Source organism: Molothrus ater, chromosome 3 (assembly GCF_012460135.2).
Source record: "Molothrus ater isolate BHLD 08-10-18 breed brown headed cowbird chromosome 3, BPBGC_Mater_1.1, whole genome shotgun sequence".
Classification (NCBI taxonomy): domain Eukaryota; kingdom Metazoa; phylum Chordata; class Aves; order Passeriformes; family Icteridae; genus Molothrus; species Molothrus ater.
In genome coordinates, this window is record NC_050480.2 from 100,006,430 (window position 1) to 100,023,930 (window position 17,501).

At 40.1% G+C, this 17,501-nt stretch overlaps 1 protein-coding gene across 1 annotated transcript in view; it reads right to left on the reverse strand.

Moving 5' to 3' along the window:
* The window catches only part of PRIM2 (DNA primase subunit 2), an 88,775-nt gene extending 74,753 nt beyond the window's left edge, over positions 1–14,022 (reverse strand). The window contains exons 1-4 of the mRNA XM_036380402.1: positions 13,869–14,022; positions 13,073–13,176; positions 12,690–12,769; positions 7,228–7,348 (exon numbers count right to left, since the gene is read on the reverse strand). Coding sequence (XP_036236295.1) covers positions 7,228–7,348; positions 12,690–12,769; positions 13,073–13,176; positions 13,869–14,022 — 459 coding nt within the window. The remainder of the gene's footprint in view (positions 1–7,227; positions 7,349–12,689; positions 12,770–13,072; positions 13,177–13,868) is intronic.
* Positions 14,023–17,501: the final 3,479 nt, after the last annotated feature.

The following is a 17,501-nucleotide window of genomic DNA, read 5'->3' on the forward strand; positions in this document are numbered from 1 at the left end:
TACACTTGAAGTTTTTTTTATTTTGCACAATGCAGAAAGATAATAGTGAACAGAAGCATTGCAGGAAATATAAATCAAATTATACAACATCCTTACACCACAGATTAAGACATGATAATGCCTATTAATTTTCATTTCTTCTGGAAGCAACAAAGAGGTACTAACAGTCTGAAGACAAAGAAACCAGAACATTCAAAATGATGACCAGAATAACACCAAAAACTAAATTCAAAATTAAATTTTGCATTCTACTCCACTCCATATTCCAGTATATAAGGTAAATTCCTGGAAAGGTGTAGCAACAAATCAAAGTATCCAATAGCACTTAGGAAAAAACACGAGATAAGCAGCAATGCACCTGTGTCAAAAAATCCCAACTGTGTTAAGCTGATTTCACAGCCTTTATCACAGTGCACACACCTCAGGGGCATAAAAAAAGCAGGTGTCATATTGTGTCAACACCCCTGAAGTCACCAGAATACTCTTTCACATGCAAATGACCAAACAGTTCCAAACAGTTTCAGTGCATCCTCTATACCTGGGTTCAGAACCCATTGGAAAAGACACGTAGAAGAATTTAACTCAAAAGAGAAAACGGATGTCTTAAGCCAAGTTCCACAACTAAAGTAAAATTTAATACTTCAACTTCCTAACCTGTACACTAAAACAGGAGCAGATCACATACTAAAATGCCATGAGGCTGGAGGCACTGCAAGAGCTCTAAGGGAACAGGATCAGAGAAGAAAAATCTGATCTGAAATTGAAAGCTGTAAAAATGGCAAAGGACACTCACAGAAATGACAAAACACCACACAAAGAAAGGCTTAAATAAGAAAGTGCAATGATAGATAGAAGGCAAATATGAAGAGAAGGAAAAAAGCAAACAAACAGGAAAAAAAAAGCCCTACCCTTCTCAACTAGTGGATAGAACAAGAAGAAATATGTTAGGTTTGACGTTATTTTAAAAAAGTTAAAAGGAAACTAAAGCAGCAGAATGATGACCACCACTGTGAGACTTGAAGATACACATGCAGAGAACTTTGCAAGCAAAGCTGCAACGTTTTCATGGACATGGCAAATGGAACTACTGTCATTTTCAAAACGCTGTCAGAAGTGTTGAAGGGAAAAAAAAAACCAAACAACCCCCCACCCCAACAAAGCACTTTGAAAGTAACCACTGAACATTTTGTCCACCTGAACAGAACAGACCCTAAGACCCTGAAAGTGTGACTGCTGAACCTGAACAGGTTTTGTGGCAAGTTTTCACAAGAACCAAGTGGAATGGACACAGAAGTTCATTAGATGCTCCAAATCAGCACAAGATATATCACAGACCTACAGCTGCAGATGCTAAAAGGACAAATCTTCCATTTGATGTCTAAGAAGAAGTGGCAGGTCTTGGAGACTTAAATTTATGTGAGGCAAAGCAGACAAAAGGCTGAAACTCTGAGGGCTTCAAAGGAGATATTTATGACCATGTCAAAATCAGCTTTGTAGTTGAAGTCCAAGTATCAGTTACCTGTAAAACTATTTATTTTATATAATTCCTTCATATCCTGAACAACTTACTTGGAGATTAAAATATTTTCTTCGATGACTGTATTATTTAAAATACTCACAAATTTCCCTTTAAATATCTTTAAATCTATTAGTGCCTTTTACTGCCAGAAACTGTCAGGCATCATTGATGTAATTACTCATTTTTAGTAAGATTTTAATACTTTAATCTCCTAAATTGATGTAAATCTCAACTGCACACCTGTGTTTGCATATTCTCTTTGATGGGCTCTGTCACCTGAAACGTCAGCATTTACTTCTCTTGAGTCCTGCTTAAGGATTTCTGATGCTCCCTGCGTGACTGACTTTGCACATAGACTATTTAATATAATCTAAGAACAGACTAAAAACATTCTGAAATACCTTCAGAACCATTCCATTATTCTCCTTTTACTGTGATAGAAAACCAATCAACGTATCAGGGGAAAACACTCTTGAAGCACAGATTTACTCTTGCTTTCCTTTTACCCTCATCTTTTCTTGACATTTTATTCAATACCATTCACTCTACCTCTTGCTCTTGCTGGTGTACATTGGTAGGTATAAACAATAATATTTCAGAGTACTGTGAAATTCTGAGCACCCAAGCAATGTTCCACTGGGCAGCACCAGTCCAGGCATCTTCCACACTTGCCAGAGAACAGACTGGCCAAAGCTGTTACTGCAGTGATTAAATGCAATCTACATGTTAGTAGTTCAACAAAGTATCTCAACTACAAACTCAAATCAAGCTTCATTTTTTTTCCCCAAGAAATCCAGGTCCCAGAAGCTTCTTACAGAATACTAAAGATGGACTAACTTAATCCAGTGCCAGCTTTGTAAAAACTTTCCAAGGAAGAACTTACATAACCTTCAAATTTCCATAACTTATATTAAAGGTAGAGAGGCTTATTTTCACAAATATTGTAAAAATTTTGAATTGTAATAATCCTATGCATGTTCACACATATTCATCATACTGAAGTCATCATGTTTAGCTTGTTTATCACAAAGTTTACTGCCTTCCTTTTTCAAGTGAAGGGCATCTTTATAATCAGGTAAAACTCCCCAGAGCAGTCATTTACTAACTGTAATAACACTGTGCCACATATTTTGCTCCATCAGCAATACAAATGTCAACCACTAGACAAAAGAAATCCTATTAAAAAATTAAAACATCAATTTTCCTTACTTTCCATTTCTGTTTTTAATTACAGAAAGCTCTTGCTCTTTGATTAAAAATTTCTTGAACCATGAGATGAGCACTATTATCATACCAAACTCTCTACAGCTAACTATCATATAAAAAAAGCTTTGGAAATCTGGTGTTTTTTTCTTCTAGTTGTTAACAATTTCACTCTTCCAAAATTTGCTAAATAAGACCTTTTTGTAAATTATTCAAAGACCCTAAATACGGAAAGATCTTAACAACTTCTTAAGTATTATCCATAATTGGGATTGAAGATTACTTGATTCTATAAAGCAATAATTCTCAATCCACAATTCAAAAATTCTCAGAAATTAGTCTGCAAAACCCCTGCAAAACATATGTGCAAGTATCACTTTCACATGCATGTAAGGAAATAAGAAAAGGTGAGAGGTGGCAGTTATTGAATTCTCAATTTTAGGTTCATTTTGTTCGTACTGTAAAAGATGACAATGGTGACAAAACTGTACAAGACAATCCATTTATTCCTTCTTCCCATAAAAGAGTTGATTCTTTTAATAAATATTGAGAATCACTTCTTAGAATTGTTAACATTGCTATGCCAGACTACACCAAGGTCAAGCTTTAGCAGCGTGACCTTTCTCAGATTACAGTTCTGAAACCAGAACCAGTATCTAGAAAATGCAAGGCACCTCTCTTCTGGTGAAAGAAATTTAACTACAAGTTTCTTGGTGCATCATAAGCAATTGAAAGATAGAAATATAATTTCTAACCATTTACCCATATAGAAAAGAGATTGTAACATCAGAACTTACTTCCTTTTTCTGAAGACCACCTTTTTTTCTAACAGGTAGAGCACAAAGTTTGATTTACGTCTTGTTTTATGCATAAGAAGGCATGAAAACATTCTAACTTCTAACAGGGAAGCATGAGGAGAATAGTTCATCCTTATTTCCTTTTCAAAGGAAGTGTCTCCTTTTACAAATAGAACACTGAGAAAAATAATACTGCTTTTAGAGTGGCCTTACTTTTGTAGTGGCCTCTACATAGCTCCATAGCATTTAGACCTGTTTCAAATACATATGGAACTCATTAGTAATATTCAAATGTTTTATACATGATAGTGCAAGGAAGGATTAGTTTTGCCTAAATTCCCATGAGAATTGGAAGCAGAGGGTGAAAGCAGAAGCAGGGAAGTAGATTTTCAATAAAATGATGCTTTTTTTTGCCTCTACAGGAGTAAGGAAATAACACCTTCCTAATCATTTTGACATATTGAAGGCACATTCAGTAGCATGGAATCAAGCCATACTCCCAGCTATTTCCAGCAACCTGCAAACATTTATTTATTCTTACAAGACAAATGCTGAAACTGTGACAGGAGAATATGAGGCTGGGGAATAAGCAACAAAAATACAGCTCCACAAAGACACCCTTCACTGAAAGGTCTGTTGAACCAGAGAATGGCATTTCTAATAGTCTCTCAAAGACACAGGAAAGCCTCTGTTACTCTTAACACTCCACAAATCCTATTTTACCAACATGCACTGACACCAGATATTTCAGTCCAGCAACACATCAGCCACATCTCAGAATATTTAAGTCATTCTAATGAGCAGTATTTTAAGAGAAAGGCTTTCTCAGTGGAGTGATGATTGCATGATAATTTTTATTCACTCAAGTTTATGATGAGAGGTACAGGCAAAGCTGTAGTTTCCCAACAAAACAGTTCATAGCTGCAGTGCAAAATACTATTAAAATCATTAATGAAGACACTGCAATAGACATTTTCCTTTAATCAACTCAGACAAACAAAACAGTATATAACAGCAGGAACTCTTTTGTAATATCCCTAAAATACCAACAACAGTTGTTTGCCTAAACAGATTTTGCATTTTCAAAGTCTTTCATCAAAAGAAATAGAATGAGTTTAGAGTCAAAAGGGAAGAAGTTTTGAATCTAAGTTATAATGATGAAACAACAACTGTGGAATGAGAGCATTCACAGAATTTTGGACAAACTTATATTCTGCATTCTCCATAGCACATACTTAATGAGCAAAAATTAAATTGTCTATTAAAAGAAAATAGGGTAATTTACATGTATATGCATGTATAAAGTCTAAGTTACAATGAAACTTATATAATTGTACATAATTTCTTTTAAAATTATGAATAATAAATAATCCTTATATAAATATAAATAATCCTTAACCACAATTTGTAACTACTGTATTTAACACCAGCCTCTAATTTTGTGTAATTTAAGCTAACTCATGGTCTTGGTTATACATCTATAGCTCCAGTACCTCCATAATATGTACAAACAAGAAGAGTCAAAATGGTTTTTAGCATGCACAAACATTGCATGTCCCCATGGTGACAGCAACACAGAAAGCTACATTTTTGAGCAATCCATACAGGATTTTCATACTTGGATTATTAAAATTTAACTACATCCTCAACAGCTATCATAAGCATTCATTGAATGCCCTTATTTTTCTCTTCCACATAGCTTTCCAGAAGTCAGTGTTCACAAAAGGAACAATGCACAATGTCCCCAGGTCACTGTAGTTTGCTGTGGTTTCTATAGCAAGAAGCCACATCTTAATAGTTAGAAGATTGTAAAGGTTCTAGAGCAAAGTTTATGAATAAAAACATATTTTGACCACAATTGTTTTTCAACCAAAGTCAATAATGTGATGAGAACAGACTGCATATTCAATTCAAGTAAGAATCAAATGCAGTCATTGCTTTTCTTATTACTGAAACATTTAGGGTGAATTATCACACAGTTCACCAATAAAGCAAGGTATTGTAAACATTAATGTCATTTGGTCCAGGTGGCCAGATAAGGTAGGTAAGCACTTATCAGAAGAAGCCAAACTACATTCTTATCTGAAGAACACAAACTAGGGACCTGATAAGATGCATCCCAGAGTCCTGAGAGACTTGGATGATGTAGCTGCCAAGCCACTCCCCGTGATATCTGATAAGCCATGGCAGTCAAAAGTCCCAGGTGCAAGGAAAAAGGCAAACATTGTACCCATCTAAAAAAACATAAAAACCTTAGAGAAAACCCTGTCAACTACCAACCAGTCTGACTCACTTCTGTACCTGGAAAGATCATGAAACAGATCCTCCTAGAAGCTGTGATAAGGCACATGGATAACAGGAGTGATTTGGGACAGCCAGCATGGCTTTACCAAGGGCATGTCCTGCCTGACCAAACAAGTGTCCTTCTATGATGGAGTGACTACATCAGCAGACAAGAAAGGGGCTACAGGTGACATTTATCTGCATTTCTGTAAAGCTTTGACACAGTCCTCCACAACATTCACCTCTCCAAACTGGAGAGAAATTGATGCAATGGGAGAAGCATTCGATGGATAAGGAACTGGCTGGACATCTACATTCAAAGGGTAGCAGTCAAGGGTCAACTAAAACATAGGAAGTTTCAACTCTACATGAGGAAGAACTTAATGCTGAGGGCTGCAGACCACTGGAACAGGCTGCCCAGAATGGTTGTGGAGTTTCCATCTTTGGAGACATTCGAAACTCACCTGGTTCCTGTGTAACCTGCTCTAGGCTGACTCTGCCTTGGCAGGGTGACTGGACTGGATGATCTCCAGAGGTCCCTTCCAACCCTAACAGTTCTGTGATCCTGCCCCTCTGCTCCACTCTGGTGAGACCCCACCTGCAGTGCTGCATTCAGCTCTGGGGTCCTCAGCACAGGAAGGTCATGGCTCTGTTGGAATGAGTCCAGGGGAGGGACACAAGGATGACAGAGAGATAGAACACCTCTTATGTTAGGAAAGGCTGGGAGAATTGGAATTGTTCAGCCTGGAAAACAGAAGGCTTGGGGGTGACGTAATTGTGGCCTCCAGTACTTGAAGGAAGCCTAAAAGAATGAGAGGGGCTTTTCACAAGGGCCATGTGGTCACAGGACAAGGGGGAATGGATTCAAACTGAAGGAGAGTAGGTTTAGATTAGAAGTTTAGAGGAAAAAATTCTTGACTGTGAGGGCAGTGATGTCCTAGAATAGGCTGCCCAGAGGAGCCACAGATGTGCCATTGCTGGAAGTGTTCAGGGCAAGGTTGGATGGGACTCTGAGCAACCTGGTCTACTGGAAAGTGTCCCTGCCCACAGCAGGGAGTTAGATTATATTTAAGGGTCCCTTCCAACCCAAACCATTCTATGACTTATGATCTAATCCACCCAAAATTTTGATTCAACAATACTTAACAGCTTTAGTAAAACTTGTTAACTTACCTGTGTAATTTCACATTTTTCAGCTGTGTTTGTAGACTGAAGCAGACTGAGCTTCTCTTGTTGTAGCACAAAATTACATCACTTAATCCTCACACACACTATTCCCCAAGTTTAGAAGTTCTGTGTGGTTAGGATTTTTAAAACTATAACTGCACTTTCTATTTTTAAAATGTGATTGCTATAACTATCTTAATGAGAATTTCAAAAAACAACAGACATGTGCAACATAAATACAGAAAGTAACATACTTACAGCTTCAAATGATAAGTTAACATGTTCCAGAAACTTCTGCATTAAAGTATCAGTTAGTTCATTGAAGCGATATCGGAAGAGATCCATTTCTTGTTGAAGAAACCAACGCCTGAGATCCTCACTGCAAAAAAAATAATTAAAAAAAAATTCTGAATATACTTTTCTTTTTGCTTGAAAACTAGACCACAAACCTAGTGAACACAACAGTAATGCTGACTTTGGCATGTGACCCACACACACTGAGAAGCTTGGAAGCAAAGGCAGGAAACCTTCAGTAATGCACACTCAATCAGAAAAGACCTGTGGAGAGACAATACTTTTTACTTGTTTTGGATAAAAATAATTGTAGGTAACTTTCTCCCTTGGTATCTAAAGGACAGTTTTTTTCTACAACATGGCACAACATTTCTTCATTGTACAATTAACATCACAATTAATGTGATGAGGCAAATAAATTTTGAAGGCTACTTCTTTTAATTCTCACTTTTGTTGTATCTCCAGCTGAAGAAATATGCATACATCTCAGTAAATGACAAGTGCACTCTATTCTAGGCAACAAACAGTCTGGAAACAGGCAAAAGGAAAATATACGGCAATGAAGTTGGGTGAAGAACACAAATATAACATCTAACTCCTGACAGAAGAGAAGAAGGGGCAACTACAGGTGAACAAGTAGAAGAACAAACAGGAACACAGGGACAGGAGTCAGAAGACAAAATAAAACAACACTGAAGCCAATACAAGTACTTTAACTACTCATGGAACTCCTCACATCCTAGTGCTCAGATTCCCAGGCATCCCAAATTACTCAAAGCTACAGCCAGTAGGTACCAGTGAAAAAAGCCACCTGACACGTGCAAGCACAGAATGCAGATGATGCTGCATCTCACTACCACAGGGCACTCTCTTAAACTGTCCTCTGAGAGCTACCCTGTGGCCACTGCCCTTGGAACTCACAGAGCACAGAAATACTGCAGTCCTATATATGCTCTCTTTACAATATTAAAGCATCTTTTCCCATAGGGAATATGCGAATCACAACAGAGTTTTTTGTGGTTTTGTGGACAAAACCTCTGCTTGAAATATGGCTTGAAGAAAAGTAATTATTACATAGAACAGCCAAATAGAAAGGCTGTTAAGGTGCTTTGTAAAATATAATCCTGTGGACAGTCTCAGTGCTTGGGATGTAATAATAATCAGTGCAACTTAAAATGGAAGTTAATGCTTTAATGATTGATCTGTTGCAGTTCTTCTGTGGCCATCTTGGACTGTAGTTAAATCCTGGGATGTGACAATTTTTTCCACTTTCCTTGATTTACAGCGCATTTGTTTTCCTGTTGGGGGAACCAAACAAAACAACAGCACCACACATAGACACACATAAAAAACAAACAAACAAACCACAAACATGATTATATGCTATTTCTTTGGAGGCCAGCCAGTCTGTTGTTCCTTTCCTTCAGGAAAGCAGATCAAAGGCTGTAATCCCACCTATCCACTTAAGTCACCATAACAAGAAAATACTATTTTATCTCATACACACACACCTACGTGGATTCTTCCTACACTGACAAAATAGCTGACCTCACACTACTGTATACATACACCAAATACTTTTAAACTGACTTTCCTAGGATCATCATCATTAGGGCATTATACATCACTTCTAAAGCCAAACCATATTTTATACTCATTATTCACATGAAAAAAATTGTACACTCTCATCTCAAATTCATACTAAGGCTAATACTTATTATCAAAACCCCACGCTTAACTGAAAAGCAATGTCACTGTCATTAGCTTCAGCAGCAGCTTGGTTAGTTAAGGGAGTAGCAGGTCACTGAAGTGTAGATGTTAAGAATATCTCCTCATTTTTTGCTACTTAACTTTCTGGTGTGCAGATTACTTAGCAGTTTAAACCAGTTCATAGATTCCCAACTTTAAAAATAATATAAGAAAACAGTCTCTTTCATACAGGGAAAAGCACTTGAGGGGCTGGGGCTGGAATAGAAATACTCTTCACCCCAAGAAGGGGTAGGAAAAATCAACATAATTGGTAGGAAGCAGGAACATGTAAGTTCTTTAGGGAAGGTATGCAAATACTGGTTAAATCTGGAATTTAAGACTAGTAGCTCCCATTCCACAATTAATACAAGAGCTCCAACAACTTAACAATGATTTATGAAAACTCTGGGCATGGGCCAGATCACTCCTTTTCTAGGCAATCAACACCAATGCATTACTCAAAGTTTAAGTTTTAAAGACTAGACAGCAAGGAGAACATGGGCACAGATAACACACAAAAGGAAATGCTATTTAACATAAAGAGGGAGCTATTTTAGCAGAGAAGTCTAATTTATCATTTAGAAAAAAAAATGTCAGGGAGTAGTGAACAGGCCTTGCTAAGTCTGAAATAGAATTTACGTCCTTATGTCCAACACAGACACAAATCAAACAAAAAAAAACTTTAAAAAGGCACAAAAGCATGTCTGAAAGCTTCCTGGATAAAAGAGTTTTGCTGTCAGAGCAGAGGTAAAATTTATTTCTTCCATCTTAAGAAAGTAAAGTGAAAATTATGCTCCTGTGACTTTTTCTTCATAGCTGATCTGCTGAAGTGACGAGAGCTGCAGAAGAGAAAAGCAAAAATGCACACTCCCATCCACATGCAAATAAAATTATCTTTACATCTGCATCTGCCATGAAAGCAAATTAAACAAGATCATTCTATTTCCTGGTCTTAACAGATCTAAGTCACATTAGAAGAGGTGTGAAAGAAGGGTACTGATCAGACTGTAAATACCCTGTCATATGGAAATGAGCTTTAAAGTCTTGGATTTCAGAAAGCAGAAGAAGAAAAGTCAAGAGATAATGACTACCTTACGAATTTAACTGACCAGAACGGTGGAGCTGATCACTTCAGATCACGTGAAAAACAATTCAAAATAATCCAATTTACAAGTGAGGACTAATAGAGACTAGAAAAGAAAAATCGATATAAACTTTTACCCCTGGATGGCACTGTTGGCCAACTGAAAAAGCACTATCACAGGAAAACACAAGCACATGCACACACAGCTGCCTCAGGAACTGAATTCAACCTAGTTTGCAGTTATGTCTATTTAAGTGCACTTTTTCAATCACTCCTACTTTCTTCAACAACTTTGCTCTTCAACATTCTTCAATTAACCTCATGATTTGTGCCAAGCTTATTTTTCTGACCTAGTATGATAAAAATTTGAAGTACAGTATATTCTATTTGCCTCCCAATTTTATCTTTTGGGAACTTGCCAGTTGTAGATGATAGAAATAGCCTCACAGTAGCTGCCTTTCAAGAGAGAATAGAGAATACTGGGCTACAGGCTCACCTCATAGTTCTCAGAATGCTATTTTCCATGTTATGAGTAAGCACTAAATCCACCTTTTCAAAGTATAAGTAGAAAGCCAAAAAGTTGACCAAAAGCTGCTTTATCAAAATGCAGCAAGTACATATAAATGGGAACACAAAATGGCAACTGCAAGTTGTCTAAACGGTGTCCAGAGCTCTGATCAAAACACCTCCTCTAAAGATGTCTTTCCCCCCATATTACAAAGCCAGGCTCTTTCCTGTGGCCCAGAATAGCTTGTATTCATTTCTGCACAGCAGTTCACCTTCATCAAGCTGCCCATTTCTGCCCTGCCTACAGTCTAATTTTTAAGATACTTCCCTGAAACACAGGGTTTGAACAGTATCTGCAATTTATTTACTAAGGAAGAACTTCAATCAAATTCTTACCTTCCACAAGAGCAGAATTTTCATCAACTACCAAAACCCTTAAAGCATCTCACCTCCCACAAAAGAAAAAAAGTAATGGTCTAAATAATAACAAAATGTTCAAAGTAAAGTTTTGGCTTTGTAATTAACCCTAATTGATTATTCAAAATGCCACTAATACAAACCACTATGTTTTCAGGCGCCTTTTAGACCCCAGACTACTTGAGGATACTACCTTTCAGGGGGTTTTGGTAAACTTACAATACATGTAAAGAAAGATATTGTCAAAATCAGCAGGCTTAGTATGATTAAGGGAGTTTATAAAAATATAACAAACAGGGGCACTAGAAAGAAGGCAGTATTACACTTATTATTCATAATCACAAATTATACATGTAGACTACAAAGGTATATCAGTTGCATTCTGTTATTCAGTCTGCTCCCTTCTTTCAGGATTTTGAGTTACACTACCAGAGACACTGGAGTGAAGGCTGGTATTGATCTCCTCACACACAACCTGTTCCTCATGGTACATGCACATGGATCTAGCAGGCTCATGGATCACACACATTGACAAACTGTCTTCAGCACAGCCCAGATGCCTTTTGAAAGGACAACAGAATGGGATGTGAATGATCTGGAAGATTTCAGGGTGTTTAAAAGTCACCCAGGGCCTGTCATGGTGAGGTTTCATCCATCTGGAGGCAGGCTTTTGAGACCTTTGCTACTTCCTACTCTGATCAGATGTTCTGCAGCAGGAAGCCAAAGCCATTTCAAAGAAAAGCCCCATCCATTCCAGCTCCATATCCCAGCCTGGACAGTATTCCAAGCTATCCCTCCTACTCAGCTTTCCTGCCTGTTTTTGTTTACAAATCTGTATCCATAGCAGCACTTCAGTCATGTCAGCTATCACAGCATCATAATATGCATTCTATCACAGTCACTTAACTTAATGAACTGCATTGCAGCCTTAAGTGCAATTGAATCAACAATTCAACACACTTCATATCTGCCAGTTTTAATTCTAAAAATACCACAGTGATAAGAAGTAAAGAGTTCACACAAATGTATAACAAAACTACTTGCAGACATGAAGCACTGGCAACCTCTAATTACATCCAAAAACTACAGGGGAAACAAAAGAATGTGCTTTACAAAATTGATATTTTGCGTGAAATTTCACATGTTGTGAAACCAGCCACAGCAATGACTATGGACAAGAAACAGAGGCAGTAGATGAAACCTCAAACTCAGATGATATTTTTAGTCAGTCAGAAACAGTGCTCTCTATACAGTAATAGTAGTAATACAGTAAAGCCTATTTATATAGTCAGGTCTTTAGTCAGTTATCAACAGTTAGTATATAGAGAAGTTAAACCATGCTATCAATCACTGCAAATGCACAACGAACAGTTAATAATGTGCATTCATTCAGAAAAAAGCTATCAAGAGACTCAAACCAATTGCATGTGTTTAAAAGCCAAGAGTTTGTGAATCTATTAGTTAGCACAAAATCCAGATCTTGATTATACATATCTGTTTTCATCACAGTTGAAATCAGATTCATAGCAAAAATCCTCTTTGAGCTTACCTGTCTCTTTACTAGCCATGCAACTCTACAGCATCTGCAATGTCTATAACAAAGCACTGTAGTATCTGTATACATTTAAAATTAACAACAAGAGTACAGCATAATCCACAAAGTACTTACGACTGGCAGTAGGCAAGGCGGAGTATGAAATGAGAGATATGATCTTTTCTTCTTGCCTCATAATCATCCTCAGCTAAAGCCTGTAGAACAAGTGCTTATTATTTCTAAGAAATAATCTCTCCCAGATTAAAAAATTCACAATCAATTTACCACTGTTTTCAACAGTGTATTAACAGTCATCTTTTAGACAATAAATGCCAACTCATTGAGGAAGGTGGTTACTCTAAAGGAAGAAAAACTTCAAAGAAAACCGTTCAAAGAAAACCTACACCTCTGACAAAATGACAGAACAGCATTTCATCACCTCTACTTTTATTTGTTGTTCTTGAATGATATAAAGAAAATAAAGTGCAAGAGAATTCCGTGTCTTGATCTTTACTTACTCTGTAGGGAAACTTCAGTTTCCGGAGCTCAGACTCCAACTTAGTTTTGTATGCATCAGAATTTCTTACATAGCTCACACCGAGATTTTCAACTACTTTAAGCACTGGGCAAAAAAAGAAAATGTCCATGTTAGAGACAACATGCTGAAATCAAACTAAATGTATGACAGCTTGGGAAAGACACAAACTGGAGTAAGGCCACAGGAATTGCTTTTAGTAGCATGAGGAGCAAAAGGGTGAGAAATAGGGAGGATAAAGTGTGGCCCCGTGAGTCCTGAACAGCTGGCCCAATTCTGGGATCCACACTGCCAACAAGGAAAGTGAGACTGGTCTGATGGACCAGTCTCAGAACATGGGTTTCAACTCTAATGGAAATCTGGATCCAGTTTTCAGGACTTCGAGGGAACCCCTGGCTGCCAGCGACAATGACCTCAAATGCAACATTGAGACATCAAATATGTCACAACATCTACAGAATGTGAAACGCGCTCATAAAGCCTCCCGTGTAAACCTAAACTACACAGTCCCGAGAGCTACCACAAACGCTCACTGTGCAATCGGTCTCAGCTCTCTGAAACGCCCAAAGCAAAGCGTTTGCCTTTAACGGGAGGGAGCTCGTGGCAGCAGGAGCAGCCAGCCCAGCTCTCGTCTGCGTCAGGCGAACAGAGCTCCCAGGCCTGCCAGAAATACACACAGCTGTCACAGGAAGGATTCAAGCATCGAGGGAGGGAAGGGACGCGAGGAAGAAGAAGGGAAAGGGGAGAAGGAAGGAGGGAAGGAGAGAGACGCTACTCACGCCTCAGGCGGTCGACGGCAAAGCTCTCAAACTCCACCAGGGAGATGCTTTCCGTGGGGGGCTCCAGGTAAAACTGCAGGCTGTGAGGGTACTGCTCCCTCCGGTCTCCGGCCAGCCGCGCATGCCTCTGCCTCGCTCGACTGGAGAACTCCATCTCCCTCGCCCCGGGGCTGCCTCCGGCCCCGTCCCCACCGCCCGAGCCCCGCTCCTGCCGCTCCGCCCGACGCGACCCAGACCTGAGCGCGCCCGGCCCCGCGCCCCGGCTTCCCGCGCTCCGCCGGCCCCGCCCACTTCCGTGCAGAGCCGCGCCTCCTGGACGCCCATTGGCTGCTGCAGTGAGCCGGGGCGGTGCTCGCAGTGCCCACACCCGGCATGGCGTCCCCGGCACGGGAAGTGCCCACACCCGGCATGGCGGCCCCGGCCCGGGAAAAGCCCACACCCGGCATGGCGGTTCGGGCACGGACAGTGCCCACACCCAGCATGGCGGTTCGGGCACGGGCAGTGCCCATACCCAACATGGCGGCTCGGGAATGGGCAGTGCCCACACCCAACATGGCGGTTCGGGCACGGGCAGTGCCCACACCCAGCATGGCGGTCCCGGCACGAGCTGGGAGATCCTGGCAGGTGTCCACGCCTGGCACAGCCGCTTCCGGCACTGGCCCACTGTCCACTGTTCTACAGTTTTATAATTTTGTCACTTTTCTAAGAGAACTGCAGGATTTGCTGGTTTTGCCGCTGTGTAGGCAGTTTTGCCGCAGCTGAGGGTATGTTGTTTTATGCCCCTGTCACAAAAGGCCGCCTACCAATTTTTCCCTAGAAGTTGTTTAATGATCTTGCAGGAAGTTCGGAGCGTAAGAGTGGGAAATCAGAACTGGCATACAGTTTGTGCCAACAAAGTGAGGAAAATCAGTAGTTTAGGCTGCCAAGTTCCTAAGAGCAGCGAAAAGACCATGGATCAGGACACGGACTAATCCCGTGTTCGCGGGACACTCCCGGGCGATCTGACAGAGCGCGGCTTTAGCAAACCCCGCCCCGGGAGATCTGACAGAGCGCGGCTTTAGCAAACCCCGCCCCGGGAGATCTGACTGAGCGCGGCTTTAGCAAACCCCGCCCCAGGAGATCTGACTGAGCGCGGCTTTAGCAAACCCCGCCCCAGGAGATCTGACTGAGCGCGGCTTTAGCAAACCCCGCGCCGGGAGATCTGACTGAGCGCGGCTTTAGCAAACCCTACCTCTGCACCAACAGATCAAAGGTGGTGCTGAACTCAGCTGACACGGATAATCCACTCCACCTTCAAAGCAGGTGGCCACATGCACATTGCCCACAGTGCGTACTGCTGTGGTCCTGCTGATTCTCTGCGGCGTCTCCTCTTTGGTCTGGCCCAAACCACTGCCACACAGTATCGGAACGTTTTAGCAGGACAGAAAGTCAAGTTTCATTCTCCAAGACTCTTCTGTAATTTTCCAGGGCAAAATATACTATTGTTATTTTTTCATGTGTTTATATTTTTGTAATATTTAATAGTAAGCAAGTTTCTATCTTTATATATATATATATATATAAACTTTAACCTGAAGCAACGTTTTTCCAAATAGCCACTGCTCACACCACACAGTTTCTTCCCTTCACCACCTGGCTGCAGCCTGAGTTGCTTAGCAGTAAGGAGTACATCTGCCGAAATCGTCCTAATTTTTGCAAGAAGATGGAGCTTTTGCCTTTGACCAGTGTGTTAATACCCAAGAGATCTTACAGAGACTGGCAACGCACCGCCCAGAGCAGGTCAAGGAGTTCCATCAGTTCTCCCATCTGCTCGCAGTGCTGTACGCAGCCTGGCCCAGAGGGGGAGAAGTACGACAATGCTGAGGAGCGCAGCACAAACCGGAGATGCTTTTCATTTTAATTTAATTTAATTTCTACTCGTGGTTTCAGGTTTGGCACATCAGCAGCACCACACCTTTGCAAACTATGGTTTGCAGTTTGCTGTCCATCGCTAATTCTACTGAGCCACGTGCTGCTGATTTTTGACAGGTCAGGAGCTATGTCTACATATGTTGTTTTCTTCTGTTTATTTTACTTCTAGGGATTTTTTCCTTTCTTGCTGAATACTAATCTCCAAATTGCCTGCAAGTAGGTGAAGATCTACCTTGTTTATTTATCTTTTTAAATTTTAGTTAACTGGTGGCACTAACAGCATTGCAAAAAGATTACTCCAGCAGAAATTAAGAATCAAAATTAACATCTTTATTACTAGACTTAATTACTGTATTACTACACTTAAAAAAAACCCTTACAACTCAAGATCTTAACCCTTTCACACAAAATTTATTTTCTTTGGAAAAGAAAACAGACAAGTGAAAATTTTTCACCTTGGGATAAACCCCTCCCCCCCCCCCCCCAATTTCAAACTTTCTTACTGATGCATATATTGAAACCTACAGATGGTAATATTTTGCAATGTTTTGGTTACTTTTTTCTAAATGTATTTTCATGACTCTCACAGTAACATTACCACTGGGGGCTGATTTTTGAAGTAGGTTTTTAAGAGAATTACTGATCTTGTAATGACCCACCTCACAAATGTTTTACAACAACATCCATATGCTCAGCTGTCAAGCTGCCCCCATCATCCCATGCAAACACAGTCCAATTCAGCATACCCTAAGCTGTTCTGCTGCTTAATTAATGCACTGTTGGGAGGACAGGGTTAAAAGTGGAAGAATGGCAGTGAGGAGGAGGATGAGGACTTCACTCAAGTGACCTTGCAGCTGGGAATGTCAAGGCCTGGAGAATAAGTGAGGGGAGGCCTGTATATTATGTCTACTGTTTATACTCTGTTTTGAGAAGCTTTTCTGTGCAGATAATATGAGTGTTTTGAGAGACTTGGAGGCACTCTCACAGACATGCTTAAGCTCCCTGGTTTTGGGAGAGAGAGGGTCAGAGCTCATAAAAAAAGCCCAGAGGAGATCACAGTAAAAGCTGGTAAATTACAAGTGCAGGACCCTTGATAAATGGGTGCAAACAGCAGGCCTGCCTTTCACTCAGATGGACTGAGCCTAACAGTGCCTGCCTTACTGCTTGTGCGTCTCTGCCAGGGTGTTGCCTTGGGATCTTCCAGTTAGCAAGGTAATGCAATAAATTTACTCTTTGCATTTTAACTGTGTTTTTGTGCTTGTTCCAGCTGCCTGCTTGTGTCAACACAGACACACACACACAAAATCTTATTTGCATTAAATATGTATCATTGCACAGTTGCTACTCCCACTTTTGTTATATTGGCTAGCAGAGTGCCTAATGCTAATCTGCCAGAGCCCAGTCGTTCTCTATTTGTTTAACTGCATGTGCTAATAAAAGGGTAAATCTGGTGATGCTGATATGTACTCTGTCTTTCAAACCCCATTCATCCCTCATGTCGGGGATGTTTGGATCTCTGTGGATGGCAGTGATTAGCACAAAAGGTCCCTTCCCTCCTTTCAGCTCTTATTTTTAATTGACAATCTTAACTGCATGCATCATCAGCCTGACTGAATTCTCATGCAATTCTGTCATCAAATATATTGTATTAGTATCTTGGACTTTTGGTCTTTTCACCTCTTAAAATGTTGTTCTCAAAAGGTTTTTTAACTTTTGTTTGTT